Raw genomic sequence first — 21,252 nt, 5'->3', positions numbered from 1 at the left:
ATGTCTGTGGAAGCAATGTAAGTAGAGTAGATGTGATTCTACAGGATGTTTGGACACCGAGTGTCTTACAGAATAAATCCTACTTGATGACGGGTCTGGCTAAGAGAAAAAACAAAAACAAAACAAAACAAAACAAACCCCACTTCATTTAAAAAATGTGAGAACCAAACAAAATTATCTAGGTACTTTGGATGTGGATGATATTTCATACTCAGTATCTGACCATATGCTGAGCCATAAAACAAGTCCCAATGAATTCCAAATAATCAAAATCATACAGAGTATGTTTTCTGATTACAATGGAATACAATGGAATTGGATTATAAATCTATTGATACTGCAAAAAGCACAATTACTTTTGCACCAACCTAGTATTTAGGGAAATTCCATAATTTGGAAATCAACCTACTTCTAAATAATCCACGGGCAAAGAAGAAAATCACCAGGGAAAGTAGATAATGAAAGATAATGAAATACAGTTTTTCAAAATTCGGGTGATGTCGCTAAAGCAGTGCTTAGAGGAAAATTTATAGCTTTAAATGCTTATATTACAAAAGCAAGAAGGCTTAAAGTCAGTGACTTAAGGTACCACCTTAAGAAGGCAGAAAAAAAGCAACATAAACCCAAAAGTAAACAAACAGAAGGAACTAACAAAGGTAAGAGCAGAAACCAACGAAATAAAAGAGAGAAAAACAATAGGAGAAAATGAACAAATTCAGCTATGTTTTGTGCGGTCAGAGAGAGCTAGGCTACTCTATGTTCACACAGATTGATTCACTTGGAGTGGGAAAGAGAACATGAAATAATAGGTAATTACATCCTTTCGAGGTTTTCTTTCTTTCTTTCTTTTTTTAAAATAAGAGACAGGGTCTCACTATGTGGCCCACTCCCACTGGAGTGCAGTGGTGTGATCTTATCTCAGGGCAACTTAAGGTCTTGATGCTTTTTGCTTTTCCCCCTCACAACCGAAAGAGAACGTTTTTGCCAGCAGGCGGCAGCGCTGGCGCCTGAAAACGCCAAAGAGCAGCGTCCCGGGTTGGCCCGGAGACTAATGATCGCCGCCGGGCTGACATGGGGCAGTCATCTGAAGACAGGAGACAGTCAATTCCAGAAAGCAAATCCCCACTCAAACTGAAAAAAGTTAGGGATTTTACAGAAACATCTGAACCCTAACTGCTGGTGGAGTTAAAGCTCGAAAGACTTGGCTCTTCAAAGCCAGGGGTTCTTTACGGGAAAGCTGGAAACTGGCTTCAGAAAACCTCTCTCCGCATTGTATGCAAATCTGCCCCCCCTTTTTTCTTTTTCCCTGGGAGATCGTCCAGTTATCAGATTCTCAAAATGGACAGCGACTTAAAACAATTAAAGACCATTGCAACAAATGCCCCTGCGAACACCACTCCGAAGTTAATCGCGCAGAAGTCTGGACTTTAAAAGGTGGTGGTAAAGTGCGCTCAGGCATGGGTAGGAGGTGCGGCAGGCGGGGCACAGCTACTTGCTTTTATAATTTTTTTTCTTCCTGATGGACCAATGCTGTGAAAAATCCTCAGTGGGGCTTTGGAGCCGAAATGGAGCGACTGCAGTTTGCAGGCCTGTTATGTTCGCCAATCAAGGTTTTCTCATAAATTTCCTTTTTTAATCCTTGTAGCAATCCTCTGAGTTTGGTGTTAACATCCTTAATATTATTCCCAAAAACCCCTTAAGAGGGCTCTTAATGGAGTGCAGGCTTCTGTGGTCCTGGATTTTCAAAACTTCCATGAGATTTCCTTTGTTGAAATGAATTGTCCTTTATAGACAGCCTTTCATTTGTTTATTTTGTCTGCCTCTTTCAATAAAGAGGCACCCTCCCCTCAAAATTGGCAGCACAAGCACAGACGTAAACGCGGGAACCAATGCGATTTTAGGTTGAATTTAGGACAGCGCTGGAACTTCACTTTTCCGCTCTTGCGGTCACACGAGGTGGGCTGCGGCCCTGACAGGGTTTGGGCGGGAGAAACGCGGTTCGGGACTCCGCGGCCGCCTAGGCGCGGGGCTGACCTGCGGGGTTGGGGTGGGGGGAGGGAGGTCGGGGCCCGGCCCCACGTGGCCGCCGCTGCCGGGCTCACCCCAGCCCCGCCCGGAGGCGGCCCCGCGGCCCCGGCTAGACAGGGCGGGCGGCCACCGCTGCCCTACTCCTTCCCTCCGCGTTCCGGGTCTCGGAGCCGCGGTGAGGAGGATGAGTCCCTGGAGCTGGTTCCTGCTGCAGACCCTCTGCCTCCTGCCCACGGGCGCAGCTCCGCGGCGCGGGGCGCCTGGCGCCGCCAACTGCGAGCTCAAGCCCCAAGTAAGACGCGCGTGGGGTGCTGGAGAGGTGGCCTCTCCACACCTCCTTGGGCTGGTTTCCCTCCGATCCCCGCGAAGCAGCGCTTTCGGACCCGGAGCCGACTTCCGCAGCTGGGCTTTCACCTAGCACCGCGGCGCTCCTTGCTCGCGCGCCTTTCCGCGCACTCGGGTTCCTCTTTCCCGCAGGGGAGCGGCCAGCAGGCTCCAAGGGACTCAGTGCCCTGGCCTTTGCCTTCCGCCAGCCCAAGGGCGTCCGGGAGGGCCCCTGGGGTCTCGCCAGCCATTTTCGCGAGATTTTGGGGGACCGATCCGCTAGGGCGTAGCGGAGCAGTAACTTGGGCACATTTATTTGAAGTTTCTTCTTCCCTCTCTTCCTTAAGAGTTTAATTTCACCTGCTCTTATCAAAATATTAACAGCGCCCTGCAGCTGCTTGGTTTAACCTTTATATGTTCAGTGCCTGAGTTAGAGGGGACTTTAGGGAGTTGAAGCCATTTCCCTTGTTTTACGGATCTGGGAAACTGACACTCAGCGGGGGACCTGTGTGCTCCAGGTCACAGAGTGCGTTTGCGGAGTGACCACTGCCTGAGCCTTGCGTGTCCAGCCGGGCGCTTTAGATGTTCGCATCAGGTTTTGCAGATGAGGGAAACCCAGGCAAGGGAGGCCCAGTGACCTGCCCGAGTCCACACAGCTCTATAGCGGACAGGTCTTGCGTCTCCGAGGCTGGACCTCTTTAGAGATGAATATTTCCTTCTCTGATCAGTTTTCCTACCCTCAGAATTTTCTGTGGTTCTCGACTCCCTCTCTTCTGAGTGCGGCATAGGTTGAATTTCGAGCATTTGTTCCGGTGGGTTTGATCTCTGTGCGTCCCTGGCTCTGGGGAGGACCATGCCAGGCTTATCCTTCTGGTGCGCCCGCGACGCGGGGGGTTGGGGGGTTTGGGGGTTGGAGGGAGTGGGGCTGGAATTTAGAGGTCCGCCCATCTTTGATGACACCTGCGCAGCTCCCCGATCTGCCTCTACCCGTGGCCATTCGCAATTCTATTCCTCATCCCAACTGCCGCAAAGCAGAGGACGGCCAAATACAGCCGATCCTGGAGCTCGGGGCTGGCTGGGAAGACGCACGGTGTTCGCCTCTCTAAGGTGTCGCGAGTCTGCGGACGGCCCTCTACCAAGGGAGGGAGCGCAGCAGCTGGAGAGGGGAGTCTGCACCAGGCGTGGTTTCAAACTCTGTTGCAGAGTGGCCGCTTCATGCTTGTTAGACAAGGCAGGAGTCCATCTCCTCACAAGAAAGCACGATGTCTTTCACTTCTGCAAAACCTATTGTCAATGGGTAATTATGACGAGTGAGTCAGGATAAGATTTGTCTCCTTTAGAATCTGTCTTTATGAGTCCTTTAGTCCATCGGTTGTCCTACCTTTTGGTCTCAGGACTCCTTTACATTACAAAAAATTATCAAAGAAGCCGGGCATGGTGGCTCACTCCTGTAATCCCAGCACTTTGGAAGGCCAAGGCGGTGGATCTCTTGAGCCCAGGAGTTGCAGACCAGCCTGGGCAACATGGCGAGACCCTCGCCTCTACAAAAAAAAAAAAAAAAAAAAAAAAAAATTACCAGCGTGGGGACATGTGCCTGCAGTCCCAGCTACTCCAGAGGTGAGGTGGGAGGAAACCTTGAGCCTGGCAGGTGGAGGCTACAGTGAGGTGCGATTGCACCGCTGCACTCCAGCTTGGGTGAAAGAGCGAGACCCTACATCAAAAAAAAAAAAAAAATATATATATATTGAAAACCTCAAAGACTTTTACTTTATGTGAATTAATGGAGATATTAATAAAACACAACATAGCACACATTCCATTAGCCATCAGAGCAGTGACCTCATTACATACGTGTAGCCTCCAGAAAATTCTACAGTACCTTGTGAGAAAATGAGGGTGAAAGGAAAATATCTTAGTTTTGTGAAAACTGTTTTGACCTTATAGACTCCCTGAAAGTCTCTTCGGCACACCCACAGGTCCTTGGACCATACTTTGAGAATCGCTGTTCTATTCTGTGGGCAAACTCTGTCTTACCCCCTGTGGAACTGGGAAGGCCAATCAGTGGCACATATGCTGTATGTCTGACCCACATGCTGTAAGGGCCTTGTGGTTGGGTCCCTCAGGGGGTTGGGGTCTTGAGATTCTAGAGGGGAAGTCCTGGGATCCAGTCTCCGATCCAGTGCAGCAGCCCTTATAGGATTCTGCAGGATTGTAGGCTTGAGAGCTGGTTTGGTTTTCATGGTTGGTTAATCATTAGATAGGTCTTCTGAGCCTAAATTGGCCCCTAGACACTGCAGGGTTTACCCTGAGCACCACGCAGGTTGAGTCTCTTTTCTTATCATAACAGAACTCTTAGTATTCTTTCCTATTCCTGCCTAATGTCTTTTTTTAAAAATTTATTTTATTTATTTATTTTTTGAGTGTTGCTCTGTCACCCAGGCTGGAGCGCAGTGGCATGATCTTGGCTCACTGCAACCTCAGCCTCCCTGTTTCAAGTGATTCTTCTGCCTTAGCCTCCTGAGTTGCTGGGATTACAGGCGTCCACTACTTGCGCCTGGCTAATTTTTATATTTTTAGTGGAGATGGAAGTTCACCATCTTGACCAGGCTGGTCTCGAACTCCTGACCTCATGATCGAACCGCCTCGGCCTCCCAAAGTGCTGGGATTATAGTTGTGAGCCATTGTGCCCGGCCTGATGCCTTTTACACTTGCTCTTTCTTCCCCCTGGAAAGTTCTCCCCTCATTTATCCACAGGCTTGCTCCCTTACCTCCAATGGCTTTGGCTCAAGTGTCTCTCAATGAGTTCCTTCCTGATTACTCTCGTAAAGGTGATATCAACCGCTGCCACCACTACCATCTGCCTTCCCTGCTTTATTTTTATTTATAGCACTTAATCACCATCTGATAAAAATTTTTGTTTATTGCTACCCCTTCCCCTTAGTCATCTTCATAAGGGCAGGGTTTTTTGTCTGTTTTATTTGCCTCTGTATCCCCAGTATCCAGAAGAATGCCTGGCCATAGCAGATGCTCAACAAATATTTGTTGAATGAAAAGGAAAATGTAAAGCCAGCTTCATTGTGGCTGGTCTGCTAAAGAGCAATCTTGGAAAAGTGCAGTTATTGCAGGTCCAGTGATGCTAGGATGGGAGGAGCTGAGGGGGGTGCTGGGTGTTACGGAGTTAGCTTGCAATACACAGTTGTCATTGTACCTTGTTCTTTTTCATTGGATGGACTACACAGGTGTCTGTTAAAATCTCAGTTTGATTCAGAAGCTTGTAGCTTCTATGTCTCAGTCACCCATGGTCATGTTTTCTCTCTCTTTTTTCTTTTCTTTTTTTGAGACAGAGTCCTTCCTGCTCTGTCACCCAGGATGGAGTGCAGTGTTGTGATCACAGCGCACTGTAACCTTGAACTCCAGGCCTCAAATGGTCTTCCTGCCTCAGCTTCCCAAAGTCTTGGGATTACAGGCATGAGCCACCATGTCTGGCTGTCTTTTCCTTCTGGGAACAGTTGTAACAAGGTAGAAGGGACATGTTAATAGTGGCTCAGTTTTATTTTCTTTTAAACCATCCTAATGTTACAATCTATGGCTTCTTCTAATTGCCATATATTTTAATAGTGAAATGGAGTAGTGAAGGTTTTTTTTCTGTTTGTTTTTTTGTTTTTATTTTTTTGTAGAGATAAATAGCCTTACCCTGAGGATATCAGTATGAGAGAGGCAGAGGCAGCTGCACCAGTACAGTAAGTGCAAGGGTCCGGGGGTTCGCCAGTGGGCAAGGTAAGGTAAAGAAGAGTCCTGAAGACTCTTCTTTCAGCCTGTGCCCTGCCGAAGACGTGTCTAGTGGGGCAGGATCAGTGTTCGACAGGAATGGTTATTGACGCACACAGTGGGAGTCTGGGTGCCCTGTTTGTCAGAACAGAACTGTAGGTATTGAAGAAGTTGTACATGATAAGATTCATTTCTTTAAAAAAACTCTTTTTGAGCTCCTATGCAGTAGTATATGGCAAGTATTTCAGTATTTGGGAATATGAAGGTGAATAAGATATAGCCCTTGGCATAAAAAAAACAGAAAAGCCCCTGACTTGTGTTAACTTGAAAAGAGAAGACGGGAAAGGTGGCACCTGAGGATGTAACAAGGTCAGTGTGGCATTTACCTGGGCAATCATCTGGGATCGGGAAGGTGAGCTGGACAGAGCTTTTCTAGATTTGGAGTCAGGTGGCACTCTTGAGCAACAATGCAACTAGCAGGGTATTAACCGAAAAAAGATATGACTCTGAATAACAAGTAAAGTGTATTGCATGTTAAGGCTGCAAAAATATGGTGTTTAAAAGCCTGGACTCAGGAGCCAGCCTACCTGTCCACCACTTAGCACAAGACCTATTTTTGCTCCCACCATACCACTCAAACTATTCTTGTCTGGGTCCCTAGTGACTTCAGTGGTGCTCAATCCAGAGGTCAGTTCTCAAATTCTTGATTTATTTAGCCTACCATTCACATTTAACCCACTTGCTTACTTTCTGCTCTTTGAAGTACTTTCTTTAATCGGCCTCCTACTCTTCTGATTTTCCCAGCAACCTTGCTGGCCACTTCTCATTCTCCCTTGCTAGCTGCTCTTCTTTCCCCAGACTTATTAGGGTGAGAGGGCCCTGAGTCTACTTCTAGACATTTTCTCCTGTGGACATCCTGTTGCAGACCTTATCTAGTCCCATGGCTTTAAAGACCATCTACGTGGTGATGATGCCCTCATCTTTATCTCTGGCCCAGGCCTCTCCCAAGCTCCAGACTTACATATTCACCTACCAGCTGGACCTTGGCACTAGGTTGTGTGCTTGACATGTCATCTGCACAGATCCAAAACCAAATTTCTGACCTTTCCCTGTAAATGATAACCTCATCCTTTCATCAGCAAGTTCTGTTTTTTCTTTTTTTTCAAAATTTTGAGATAGGGTCTCACTCTGTTGCCCAGGCTGGAGTGCAGTGGTGCGATCACAGCTTACTGCAGTCTCATCCTCCCAGGCTCAAACCGTCTTCCTACCTCAACCTCCTAAGTAGCTGGGACCAGAGGTGCCTGCCACCATGCCTGGCTAATTTTTAAATTTTTTGTAGAGACAGGGTCTTGCTATGTTGTCCAGGCTGGTCTCAAACTTTTGGGATCAAGCTTCCCACAGTGTTGGGATTATAGGCATGAGGCACCGTACTGGCCAGCAAATCCTGTTTTCTAGACTACATCTGGAATTTGATCACTTCCATCTATCCTGTCACTCCCACTTTGATTATTTTGGTAATGTCCTAACTGACCTACTTGTGTCTGCCCTCATCCTTCTATTCATCCCAGCCTCCAGGGTGATCCTTTGAACACACTGTCAGCTGATGTCACTCCTCTCTCAAAAACCTGGGCTAGCTCCCATATGACTCAGTTGAAAGCCTGAGCTCTTCCTTGTTGGGGTCCGCGTGTTTCCTAAACAAAGGAATGAACACACAAGACAACACAAGACAAGACAAACATGGCGGCCGCCTCGAATGGCGCGCTCTGCTTTATTTTATACAGTCGTTTGTGGAATGTTGCCAAGTCACAATACACGTTGTTTTTCTGACCTTTCCCTGACTTTCTGGATTTTCAAGATGTTTACACATAAACAAGCCCCCAGGGTCTGCTGTTCGCCACTGGCTCCTTTGTCCTCCCTGTTTGCAGGGAAGGAATGCCCTGCTTCTTTTGCAAGAGCAGGACTTATCGGGAACATCTCGTTTGTGAGCACGTAGTCCTCTACACTTCCTGGGGCTTTTCCAGGGGCCCACCAACCCTGCATGGCTTGGCCTTACTCACCTCTCTGACCTCTGCCTCCTGCTTTCCTCTTCAGCTATCCCTTTCAGTCGTGCTGGCCTCCTTGCTGGTCTTCCAGTACATGGAGGCCCTCCCTGCCTCAGGGCCTTTGCACTGCTGTTTCTGCCTCCTGGAGGGAATGCTCTTCTCTTAGATATCCCCTTAGTGGGCCCCTTGTCTCCTTCATGGCAAGGCTTAGATGTCTTTCTAGACAGTGACTTTTCTGGTCCCCCTACTTAAAATCACCCCTGCAATCCTGTGCCACAGTACTCACTATCCCTTTTCTGGCTTACATGTTCTTTTTGTGGTTTTTGTTGTCAAATGATCCTTTATAGAAATGTTTTCCTTTGTGCTCCTTAACTAGCTGGGCATTCCGCTGCACCATTGTTGATGTTATCTATGATGTCATGAGTGTGGCAGCCATCAAGATTCAGCCCACAGACTGGGAAGTCCCCAGGATCTCTTTAATGGTTCCAGAGAGTTCTCTGGCTAAAGATTGGTGCTGCATCTGTTGAGCAACGTTGACAACCTCATCAAAAGTGATATTTCCACTGTGTTTAATATTATCCTGTTTCTTTCTATCTCTTGCTGGTTCCTTGAAGGCTTCGATGATCTGGGCAGAAGCAGAAGGTACCACCTCAATCTGGGCCTGTCTGTTCTGAGTGGTCAGTTTCACTGTAGTCCTCAGACCCCTCCAGTCACTGGTTGGCTTGGCAGTGTCATCACCAATCTTTTTTGGAGACAGACGCAGGGGGGCTGATGTTGGGGGCCAGCACAGACGAGGCATTGACTTCACCCCCAGTGCAACTCAGGTATATGACTTTGATCTCGTTAGGATCCAACTTAGGCGGCATGGTGGAGGCAGCTCGTGGCAGATGAACCCAGATTTGGGACACTGGAAGAAAGTTACGTCTTGGCCTCCTCCAAGATGAAAGACTTAAAGCCGGCTTACATGTTCTCCACAGCAATTAGCACCAACAGGGCCCTGTGTGTCACTCACTGCTGTATTCTCAGTGCCTAGAACAGTGTCTGGCACATGGTAGGCTCAGCAGAAATAATTGTGTTGAATGCAGGCAGTGGGAAAGTCCATGCACAATGTTTGGGTGGAGACTAGCACACAACGAACAGCTGCTGTTAGCATCGGTACTGTCATTGCACGGCTAGAGGCCAGACATATGTGTGAGTGTGTGTGTGTGTTTTACATTTAAGCAGTTTTCAGTGAAAAGATCATACAGTGACCTTATTTCTAGACCAGTAATAGGTGAAAAGGCAACAATAAATAAATAATAAAATGAAAATGGATGCATATTGAACAGACTGCTTCTGAAGAGAAATGCAGGTATTTTGAGGTTGGATGGGGGCCTTAGGCAGATTAAGTGTATTGGATTAAAACAAACCAAAACTGAACCAAAGCGAATCCCACCCCTCCATTATCCTGCAGTATGGGTTTGGTTTTCCTGGGAATATATTTTTTTAACATGATGGTGTCCTGATAGATGAATCAGGTGCCCATGGCTTTAATAATAACATTTCAGCTTGTTTGCTGTGTCTCCCAGTTGGAAACCATGTAGAAGTTCTTGGGTAGACTGCCTGGAAGTTGTGCAGTTAGATCTCTTATATAGGCCAGTGGTCCCCAGACATTTCACGAGCCAGACCTCTACATGAACAAATAAACTAATAGTAGTCTTCGAAGGCTGCCTCTACCTTTTTGTAGGTAATAATTGTTACCTGTTTACAATTAACCAAAGACATAACTATCAATCTCAGCTTTTGATTAGCATCTATTATAGTTACCCAGTGTCTTCTACCCTGTTGATCTAATTCTAACCAACAGTGAGACATTTGATTGCTTAGTTCGCCTTAGCAGATGTTCTTGGTAGACGTATAGTTTCCATTTCGTTTTTGAAGTATTTAAATAACCCTAGGGACCCTTATTACTGCATAAGAGGATGCCTAGGGGATGGGGACCCTGTAGTTGACTCATCTCTTAATATTACTTCAACAATCAATGGTTTAAAATTTTTTTTTCTTCTTTTTTGAGACTGCGTCTTGCTCTGTTGCCCAGGCTGGAATGCAGTGGTGGGATCTCGGCTCACTGAAACCTCCGCCTCCTGGTTCAAGCAATTCTCCTGCCTCAGCCTCCCAAGTAGAGTAGCTGGCACTCCAGGAGCGTGCCACCACGCCCAGCTAATTTTTGTATTTTTTGTAGAGGTGGAGTTTCATCATGTTGGACAGGCTCGAACTCCTGACCTCAAGTGATCCACCCTACTTGGCCTCCCAAAGTGCTGGGATTATAGGTGTCAGCCACTATGCTCGGCCTAAAATTTGTTTTTTTGAGATGGAGTCTTGCTCTGTCCCCCAGGCTGGAGTGCAGTGGCACTATCTCTGCTCACTGCAACCTCCGCCTCCTAGGTTCAAGCAATTCTCCTGCCTCAGCCTCCCAAGTAGAGTAGCTGGCACTCCAGGAGCGTGCCACCACGCCCAGCTAATTTTTGTATTTTTTGTAGAGGTGGAGTTTCATCATGTTGGACAGGCTCGAACTCCTGACCTCAAGTGATCCACCCTACTTGGCCTCCCAAAGTGCTGGGATTATAGGTGTCAGCCACTATGCTCGGCCTAAAATTTGTTTTTTTGAGATGGAGTCTTGCTCTGTCCCCCAGGCTGGAGTGCAGTGGCGCTATCTCTGCTCACTGCAACCTCCGCCTCCTAGGTTCAAGCAATTCTCCTGCCTCAGCCTCCCAACTAGCTGGGACTACAGGCGCCCGCCACCATGCCCGGCTAATTTTTTGTATTTTAGTAGAGACGGGATTATACCATGTTGCCGAGGCTGGTCATGAACTCCTGAGCTCAGGTAATCCGCCTGCCTTGGCCTCCCAAAGTGCTGGAATTACAGGCGTCAGCTACCGTGCCGGGCCAATAAGGTGCCTTTCAATAGAGGCACACATGAAACAAGGTTATGTTTTGATCAGTTGATGAAAATGTTATGAACAGGAACTTAACCTTTTGTTTCCCTTAGGAACAACAGTTTAGTATTTGCTAATTTTGTGTTTGTGGCAACTTTATAAAATATAACTACCATGAATAATGAGAATTGCTTGTAGACGGAAACTTCATAATCCAAGGGAAGTATGTTACTTAAAAGGCTGAAGTCAAACCCTTCAGTAAAGTGAATATGTTCCAAATATTTCCCCCTCCCTCCCTCCTCCCTCCCTCCCTCCCTCCCTCCCTCCAGTCCTTCCTTCTCTCTCTCTTTCTTTCTTTTTCTGGGATAAAGTCTCATTCTGTAGCCCAGGTTGAAGCACAGTAGTGCGATCTGCAGCCTCAACCTCCTGGGCTCAAGGAATCCACCTCAGCCTCTTGAGTAGCTGGGACTACAGGCATGCACCACCATGCCCGACTAATTTTGGTATTTTTTGTAGAGACGGGGTTTTGCTGTGTTGCCCAGGCTGGTCTCACCCCTGAGCTCAAGTGATCTGCCCGCCTCAGCCTCTAAAGTACTGGGATTACAGGTGTGAGTCACCATGCCCTGCTGAAATATACATATATATTTTTATAAACCTGGATTTTCACATTTCTGGCTTTCTTGACACATTGTTCTTGTCACTAGTATGTCTGCCACTCACACCTGAGCTCCTTGAGCACTGCGCTTCTTTGTACAGTGCGTCTTAATAAGCAGATATGTTATAAATGCCAGTTGTTGAGGTTGGGAGACACTCAGGGGCCAGGAGTGAAATGGCCTGGCCTCAGATGAACATGCACCACTGCTCAGCATGTGCAGCAGCTTGGAGATAATCTATCCAGCAGAGATTATCCAGATCTCTGCGACTGAACCTGAAGGCTTTGTGAGAGAAAGAAATGTGATCCACGTCCTAAAGGGACAGGAGCAAACTATGAAATCAGGGGCTCATTAGGACTCTAGTTTCAACCTTGGCTGTACGTTGGGATCACCAGGGGAGCTTTGAAAGTAGCATCTCTGTGGCCGGGCGCGGTGGCTCACGCCTGTAATTCCAGCACTTTGGGAGGCTGAGGTGGGCAGATCACAAGGTCAGGAGTTTGAGACCAGCCTGGCCAATATGGTAAAACCCCGTCTTTACTAAAAATACAAAAATTAGCTGGGTGTGGTGGCGAGCGCCTGTAATCCCAGCTACTCAGAAGGCTGAAGCAGGAGAACTGTTTGAATCTGGGAGGCTGAGGTTGCAGTGAAGTGAGTTTGGATTGCACCACACAGCCTGGGCAACAGACTCTGTCTCAAAAAAAAAAAAACCCAAAAAGTAGCATTTCTGAGTTCCACCTCCAGAGATTCTGATATGATTGGTCTGGGGTGGATCCAGGCATTGGACTTGGAAAAGCTTTGTGGGTGATTCCAGTGCATAGCCAGAGTGGAAGCCTCTGCCTTTGAGGATGTTGGTTTTGAGATCTGAAGGAACAGGGACCATCAGGTCTGCCGGGAGACAGTGAATGGGCTTCTCAGGTGTCTCTTAGATGGTATCAGGTATATCCTTGGAGGCCCCCGAGACTCACTTCTTTAGCTCTTGCCCAGCTCATTGCTAGGGCAGGCATGGCACAAACTCAAAACTGGTGACTGCTATTGCTTTCTCATCTTGGAATCAACATTTTGATTGAAAAGGGGGGTCCCATCCCCTTTTGATTGAAAAGGTGGGTCTCATCCCAGACCAATCAGATCAGAATCTCTGGAGGTAGGACTCAGAGATGCTTCTTTTAAAGCTCCCCTGGTGATCCCAATGTATAGCCAAGGTTGAAACTAGAGTCCTAATGAGCCCCTGATTTCATCCTGATTTCATAATTTGCTCCTGTCTATTTAAGACATGGATTGTCCTGGCAGGTGAATCTACATGGACTCAAAAGTCTAAATTCTAGTTTGATATATTTTCTCTTGAAATGTGACTAATTCATTCCCTCTCACAGGTTCCTGACCACCCCCCTCCCCTCTCCCCCGTATTGTACCTTGATGTTGCCTTTTTTCTTTTCAGCAAAGTGAGTTGAATTCCTTCTTGTGGACCATTAAGCGGGACCCGCCATCTTACTTCTTTGGCACGATCCATGTCCCATACACCCGAGTTTGGGACTTCATCCCTGACAACTCTAAGGAGGCTTTCCTGCAGAGCAACATTGTGTACTTTGAGTTGGACCTCACAGACCCCTATACGATCTCAGCTCTCACCAGCTGTCAGATGCTGCCGCAGGGCAAGAACCTCCAAGATGTGCTCCCCAGGGACATCTACTGCCGCCTCAAGCGCCACCTGGAGTATGTCAAGCTCATGATGCCCTTGTGGATGACCCCAGACCAGCGCGGCAAGGGACTCTATGCAGACTACCTCTTCAATGCCATTGCCGGAAACTGGGAGCGCAAGAGGCCTGTCTGGGTGATGCTTATGGTCAACTCCCTTACAGAAGTGGACATTAAGTCCCGTGGGGTGCCTGTCTTAGACCTGTTCCTTGCCCAGGAGGCTGAGCGGCTGAGGAAACAGACTGGGGCAGTGGAAAAGGTGGAAGAGCAGTGCCACCCATTGAATGGGTTGAACTTTTCACAGGTAAGACTCTCTTTGCATAAAAGACTTGGTGGTGTTTGGTTGTATGGGTGAATCTGCTGAGTTTCCGGGCAGGTAATGGACCACGGGCACAGCTTGTCTAGAAATTATCTTTGCTCAGAAATGCTTTTCTGGAGGTTAGAAAATAAGCCAAGTGGTCAGTTATATAACTTATTTGAGTATTGCCAAGAAAGAAAATCTTGTTTTTTCTTATCATTACAACAAATACTGTGTGCTTTTTTTTTTTTGTTTTTTTTGAGATAGTCTCACTCTGTCACCCAGGCTGGAGTGCAGTGGTGCCATCTCAGCTCACTGAAACCTCTGCCCTCTGGATTCAAGCAATTCTCTTGCCTCAGCCTCCCTAGTAGCTGAGATTACAGGTGTGTGCTACCATGCCCAACTACTTTTTGTATTTTTAGTAGAGACGGGGTTTTGCCATTTTGGCCAGGCTGGTCTTGAACTCCTGACCTCAAGTGATCCGCCTGCATCGGCCTCCCAAAGTACTGGGATTACAGGTGTGAGCCACTGTGCCCGGCCCATACTGTGTGCTTTTAAATGCATTTTAGTTCAGATCCTTCATTAAAAAGATGCTTTGAGAGGTTGTGGACATGTGGATGCCACACTGGTTGTCACAGGGCATGGCCTGGTTTGAAAGTGATACTGGCCATTGCTGTTTTCGGTGACAGCAGTTTCTTTGAGGTCACTACTGTCCCTCTTCAGGGCACTGCCCCAGGACAGTTCCTTTCCTAGGCAGAGTTATGCTCCTCTTACCCATGGTTTAAGGATCCTACCCCAGGGCACTGGAATTTAGGTTAATGTTCAAGAAGTTGGTTCTCCAATTCTCATAAGTAATACTTTATTAAAGTGCTATGGTTTAGTTGTTTCCATGAAAGTTGTTTAAGGTGCATTAGATACTTCTGGAGACCAATGGGAGCTTTGCAATATGAAATAAAGTGATCTTGTTTTGTAAATGTTCTCATTGGGTTGCCTTGAGGTTTTGTTCCTCAGAATTTGAGATTACTGTTAATCCAAATAGCTCAGCCTTAGCAGATCTTGACATACTGAACTAAGGTTGTTATTTAAAAGCTGTAAGGACATGTAACAGCCTAAAAATAATGTTCCTGAGTTGATAATGATATCTTTAGGGAATTTATCTTGCTAAAATTCTATAATATTAATAAATACTCAGATGCTATTCTATATGCTATAGTATTTGTTTGGCACACTAAGATTTATAGATAAGATAAAGGATCATTATTAATTGTCTGCATTGATCTCCTGGGAAAAATGTTCTTGCATTATTGTGGAAACCCAAAGAGCCAATGTTGTAACCTTTTCAATGTCTACATTTAATATAATATTTTCAAAAAGAAAGGTGCTTTGATTTGAAGGCTTATTGATTTTGACCGAATGGGTTTGAAATTGGTGAGCATTTAAATCTGAGCCAAAGCCTTCTTTCGTACTCCCAATTGGGGAAAAAAAGACTTGGAAGTAAAATGTTAGCTCAAGCAATGTATCTCTGAAGGAAGGGGTGCAACACTGTCTCTTAAGATAACATATTTCAGAGTTATTTTAGAGCACAATAATTATAGACTACAGTGTCATGTTGATTTTATAACACATTCTTAGGGTTTATATAGGTGTTTAAGATATATAAACTAATTTCTTATAAGACCTTGAGGTTAAACTAGCAAGGTAGAGTTGTTTAAATTTAGGAGGAAAGCATGACTTGTTCTTTTTTTTTTTTTTTTTTTTTCTGATTACACACATATATTTAACAGTACAGTTTTACACAGAATGCTAAGAGCACTTTTCTTCATATTTTACAGAAGGGCTTGAAACATACAGACTTTCCATTAGTAATCATACAATAGCACATCTGAATCTAATTCCTAAATAGATGATGCATTATAATTTTAGAATTTAAAGGCTTAATGGCAATAATCAGGGGAGGAAAAAGAGTAAGTTTATTTTACATAACTGACGGAAAAATAAATTCAAGAAATTGTAAATAGAATTTAATATGGTCTCATGCGCCCTGAAGGAGGTGGTGCCCGATTTGGAGGGGTAATTGCTATGTCCAAGTAATCTCCTATCTGGAACTTCTGCGACTGCAGGGTCATGGAATCATCAGTCCCCTTTCTGCCAGACATGGTGCTGCCAATCTCCTTAACTCGATAACCGGGTCTTTTCACATCAGTAAAAACAATTGCAAAATTGAAGTGAGTGCCCTTCTTTCTAGCTTCTGGGTAGACTTCCTTTACTAAGCTTGTCAGTTCTTTCAAGGTTGCATCCATCCAAGTGTAGATCTGCAACTCGCTGGACGGTACATTTCCCCGGGAGAACTCGTCCATTCGGTGGTGGCGGCCGTTATTGGTGGTGAAGACCCGCAGCAACAGTGGGCATGTCTTCTCGCGGTCGATCGGTTTCTCTGGCTCCTTCTTAATTTCCTCCTGGGTAACTTGTTCTTAAGAGTCTTTTTTTTTTCATGTAACTTCCCCGTGTTTCCTTTCTAGAGATAAACAGTAAAATACAACCTGAGTATACAGCTCAATGACTTTTTTCTTTTTTTGAGACAGTGTCTCACTCTGTTGCCCAGGCTGGAGTATAATGGCGCGATCTCAGCTCACTGTAGCCTCTGCCTCCCAGGTTCAAGCGATCTTCCTGTCTGGGATTACAGGCACCTGCCACCACGCCTGGCTGATTTTTGTATTTTTAGTAGAGACGGGGTTTCACCACGTTGGCCAGGCTGGTCTTGAACTTCTGGCCTCAAGCGATCTTCCTGCCTCAGTCTCCCAAAGTGCTGCGATTACAGGCGTGAGCCACCATGCCTGGCCTCAGTGTATGACTTTCAGCCATCACTTAACTTCTCTGAACTTTAGTTTCCTCATCTTTTCAATGGGGATAATAATACTTGCCCTACCATCCTGTTATCAGAAGCAAATAAAAGCAGGAAATTGGAAAGCACTTCATAAATATTATAAGATATAAGCAGAAGGGAGTGAATATACAGTGCCTACTATGAGACAGTCCTCACTGATAATTTTATATTTAACTTTCAAACTTCTCAAGATGAGTGGAATCATTGATTTTGCATAGGGAAATTGTTTTTCTTCTTGGTTTCCCATAGACAAAGATTTTTTCAAAGAAGTTAAAGGAAAAGAGGACAAAAGCATAAAACAGAAGGGCTAGCAGAGGTTGCAAATAAGAGGCATATGGGCTGAATCTGGCTCGCAGTTCTGTTTTATGTGGTTAGCATATTTTCTTTTCTTTTTTAATGACTAAGTTGACAGTATTTAAAAATTGAGAAATATCATATGGAGAACAGCCTGGATTCTCTTGAGCCCTCAGAGGATCTGGAGTACTGGGGCCATGCTCCCACATAGCAGCAGCTGGCTGGACTGAGCACTGGCCGCCCCCTTTAGACGGGGCCAATATTGTCTTTCCAATTTGGCCGGGGTCCCCACTCCTCCCTATTGCCTTTCACGTAGCCCTCTTGACTTCTTTTAACTCATCTGCCTGGCCCCTGTAGGCCTTGTGGCTCTTGGTTTGTGGGGTGTAGGTCCCTGAATCTAACTGAAGTCTGGCAACAGGTTAGGACCCTGACATGGATGCCTGGATTTGATCTTGTCATCTCAGGGCAGACATCATCCTTGCCCCTCAGTATTCAATCAAGTTATGACTCCTGTTCTCCTTCACATAAAGTTCATGCCTGCTTGGTACTGCCAGCTGCATTGGCGTTCCCTATGTGAAGAAAGCACATAGCTTGGACCTGGAGGTTCAGCAGAGTGGGCTCAGCAGGGTGGTGTCTCACTTCCCCTCTGTCTGCACGGGTAGGTTCCCCTAGAGAAATGGTCTTGCCAAATCCCATCTCCATGTTCATACATCGCCAGCCATCTATGGATAGGCTCTAGGCATGGGGAATCGCAATGCCTGCTCTGCCCATCTAAGCATAGGACTCTCCTGTCCACTTCTCCACCAATGGATTGGATGTCATGGTGGGGTGGGACGGAAATCTGTGAAAGCTCTGGTCTCCTGCATTGGAATCTGTCCTTTAGGACCCAGTCACATCTTGGCTTGGGCTCTTTTTTGTCATATCCTTAAGTGAACATGAATATAGCCAACAGTTCTGGAGTTTCCCTGTGCTTTCCACATGCAAAGCCTGCATCTTTAGGCTTTCAACATCCTAAGAGGCAGTTAATTGGATGTAAAAGTCCTTTTGCAAACCCCAGAGTTGATGCTGAGGTGTTCTTATCTGAATTGCGATTGTGCAAAGCGTCACTTCTTTGTTATTGTTTGCTCCTGCCAATAGGTGGCACTAACATATTTCGTATTTGCCTTTTTGGCTGTCACTCTTTTGTACTTTCCAGTAGGATGGTTACTGCCAGTTCTTGCTCTTCAGTACCCTAACAACTCACTCTCTCTGCTGAAAAGCCCCCCTTTTCCCCCCACAGTGCAACCTTCAGTAGTGGTTTGGGCTCAGTGGACATACTTCCAGATTGTATGAAACTGCAATTCTTGAGTTACAGTTTTGGGGTGTTGGAGAAGATGGGGACTTTGTTCTTTGGAGCAAGTTGTCTTTAGTTTGGTTGGTCGCCTAATACAAGAAACAAATGGCTCCAGGATGATTCTCTGGAAAGGTCCAGGGCAGAGTGGAGTGGTGGAGGCAGCCCCGCTCCCCAGGAGCCCTGTGGTCTGGCTGAGGAGGAAGGGCAAATTCCTAGAAGGATGCCACCTCTCAGCCTGTGGTTATTAAGGGCTAGGTGGATGCTGGAGGGGTGAGAGCTAGGGAGGTGCTAGCTGGCCTGAGGAAGACTCCTATGGAGGAAGGGGTCAGATTCTTTGAGGATGGGTTGGCCTGCCAGGCCTCAGGGAGAGGATCCCGGGGATACCATATGGTGCCTTGTTTTGTACTTTGCAGGTTTCTGCATATTCTTACATCAGTGCCGTGGGTCTTTTTTTTTTTTTTTTTTTTTGAGACGGAGTCTCGCTCTGTCACCCAGGCTGGAGTGCAGTGGCCGGATCTCAGCTCACTGCAAGCTCTGCCTCCCGGGTTCACGCCATTCTCCTGCCTCAGCCTCCCGAGCAGCTGGGACTCGTGGGTCTTAAGAACAACCCTTGAGGCTAGGAGGTCTCTGTTCCTAGAGGCCAAGGCAAGAGTGTGGGGGGTCAGCCAGCAGAGGTCACTAGGGATGGTTTCTGCTGGAATAACCTGGGAGAGGCCCATCTGGAGGCAGAGGGTGGGCCGGCCTGGGGTCACAGAAAGAGTTAGTGCAGGACAGGCCTAGGCTCTCAGATCTCCTCTTTCTAATCCAGCTCTGCCTCTGAGTGTCATGTGGGACCCCTATTGATTTCAGTGGGGATGGCACTAGGTTCAAAAGGTGAAAGAAGAGACCCAGAGCCAGCAAATGAGACACAGGGTTTATTGAGAGGACTGACTTACAGGGTGATCCAGTGGCAGTGGGCTGGACAGGAGAATCCCAATCGCTTGTAAAAAACATGCAGTTGATAAATCACCTTCACTTAACACCTGCTCCTACATGGCAATCCTCATTTAACTCAAAGCAAAGGGCCTCAATCCCTTGTGTGGTCCATGTTCCACAGGATGGACCAGGGGTTCGGATGTTCTTATAGATAAGGAATGAATCTCTGGGTTGGCGACTCCTAGATTCCTTAGCTCGGAACTCTGAACACACATTCTTCTTTTGAAGTTATTGCTGTCAGGTGCACCTCTATACACTGAGTGCTGCCAACTGCCACACTTAGAGGAGTAATTGGCTAGGGATTCTGGCTTCCCCATCATAAATTCCAATAAAAGCAGGAGGTCACATTTTTTAAAAAAATTGACTATGATGCTCATAGATGACTTTTCCACATTTTCCATGACTGATTTGGAAGTTGCTTGAAGATGGAGATCCTGACATTCTATTTTTCCTTGATAGTTTTGGTTTAAAATAAAGACCTAGGAAAAATATGTGAACTCTCTGAAAGAGAACTCTTCCCCTTCTCGTCAGGAGATTGAGACCATCCTGGCTAACATGGTGAAACCCAGTCTCTACTAAAAATACAAAAAATTAGCCAGGCGTGGTGGCAGGTGCATGTAGTCCCAGCTACTTGGAAGGCTGAGGCAGGAAAATCACTTGAACTCAGAAGGCGGAGGTTGCAGTGAGCCGAGATTGCACCACTGTACTCCAGCCTGGGCATCAGAGTGAGATTCCATCTCAAAAAGACAAAAAAAAAAAAAAAAAAAAGTTTGAATAGAGCCTTTCTAAGAGCTGTGTAATATAGACTCGCATCTTTTTTTTTTTTTTTTTTTTTTTTTTTTTTTTTTTTTTTTTTTTTTGTTGAGACGGAGTCTTGCTCTGTCGCCCAGGCTGGAGTGCAGTGGCCGGATCTCAGCTCACTGCAAGCTCCGCCTCCCGGGTTTACGCCATTCTCTCGCCTCAGCCTCCCGAGTAGCTGGGACTACAGGCGCCCGCCATCTCGCCCGGCTAATTTTTTGTATTTTTTTAGTAGAGACGGGGTTTCACCGTGTTAGCCAGGATGGTCTCGATCTCCTGACCTCGTGATCCGCCTGTCTCGGCCTCCCAAAGTGCTGGGATTACAGGCTTGAGCCACCGCGCCCGGCCTAGACTCGCATCTTAAGATTCACATGAAGTCCAACCTTTTGGGAGCAATTTGCTTTTAATCCCACTCTTTTGCTTTTTTATGTTCTTTCCCAACATTGTGATGTATTATTTCCTATTCTATTCTTAGGCATGGTTGGGCTGAAGTGCTGCAGTTACTGTTGATACCCTGGGAGCCTGACACATCTATTCCTTGGATAGAGCATGTCCCAGCTTTCACATAGGTGTCAATACAGATGTTGTACGTGGACAGTGTCTTCATAAATTAGAAGTCTGGGTGGGTTCTTATCTCTCTCAGGAGTGTCTTCTGCAGTGTTTTTTTTCATGTTGGACATCCCTTTAGTTTCTGATTTTTTTGACCAGAGTAGAAAATCAAATCCATTTTGTCCCTGAATGGCTGGCTGTGAAGCTCCTGGGCTCCTAGACGCAGACTTCAGCTCTGTTTCCCCCGGCACAGGTCCTGCTCAGGACTTGAGCTGTCTTTCCTTTTATGGCCACTTTTTATTTGGGACACGTTTCTTAAGAACTCAGTGTAGGCGAGGCACTCTTTCTAATTTTGGGGATTCAAAGACAAAACAAGTGTTGACCATGCCTTCCCTTGGCTCTGGGCTGCCCCTCTAAAGGCCAAAGCGAACCGAAAAAAAGAATAGGTATTTTTGTACCTATTTTTGCACAGGTACCTGGATGCCACACATGCTGCTGGGGTTCTGTCCATGTTGTGGCTGTGTCTGACCCTGCCCAGCTGCTTTTGGGGTCCGAAGAGAGGCACTTCAAGGGGACCGCAGGCTAGTTTCTGCCTCATATCCCTGCCTCCTGCCCTGGTGAGCTACGCTGGCAGGAGAGAGCTCCTTTGAAACCCTGGCAGCCAGCTCTTCCTTGACACCTGCTTGGTGGATCAGCCCA

General features: G+C 46.5%; 3 protein-coding genes across 6 annotated transcripts in view; 1 reads left to right on the top strand and 2 right to left on the bottom strand.

Annotated features, from left to right (window-relative positions):
- Nucleotides 1-1,484: 1,484 nt before the first annotated feature.
- Nucleotides 1,485-21,252, top strand: part of TRABD2A (TraB domain containing 2A) — a 60,138-nt gene continuing 40,370 nt past the window's right edge. The window contains exons 1-2 of one of the 4 annotated variants that reach the window (XM_033175271.1): nt 1,485-1,610; nt 13,166-13,726. In XM_033175271.1, the coding sequence (XP_033031162.1) occupies nt 1,566-1,610; nt 13,166-13,726 (606 nt within the window). In that variant the 5' untranslated portion in view covers nt 1,485-1,565. Of the gene's footprint in view, nt 1,611-2,102; nt 2,321-13,165; nt 13,727-21,252 lie in introns of those variants that run through there. The other 3 variants (XM_033175272.1, XM_033175270.1, XM_033175268.1) reach the window with 3 other exon arrangements.
- Nucleotides 8,605-8,961, bottom strand: LOC117062113 (60S ribosomal protein L12-like). Its single transcript, XM_033175276.1, has one exon. It carries the CDS (start codon nt 8,959-8,961, stop codon nt 8,605-8,607), a length of 357 nt encoding a protein of 118 aa, XP_033031167.1.
- On the bottom strand, nt 15,668-17,600 carry LOC117063059 (histone deacetylase complex subunit SAP18-like). Its single transcript, XM_033176832.1, has 2 exons — nt 17,447-17,600; nt 15,668-16,190 (listed from the first exon to the last, which is right to left on the bottom strand). Exons 1-2 carry the CDS (start codon nt 17,598-17,600, stop codon nt 15,742-15,744), a joined length of 603 nt encoding a protein of 200 aa, XP_033032723.1. The 3' UTR covers nt 15,668-15,741.

The sequence above is a fragment of the Trachypithecus francoisi genome, unplaced genomic scaffold (genome assembly GCF_009764315.1).
Source record: "Trachypithecus francoisi isolate TF-2019V2 unplaced genomic scaffold, Tfra_2.0 Lachesis_group17, whole genome shotgun sequence".
In the NCBI taxonomy this organism is placed as follows: domain Eukaryota; kingdom Metazoa; phylum Chordata; class Mammalia; order Primates; family Cercopithecidae; genus Trachypithecus; species Trachypithecus francoisi.
The sequence above is the reverse complement of the archived record's forward strand: the minus strand, read 5'-3'. Positions and strand labels throughout refer to the sequence as shown.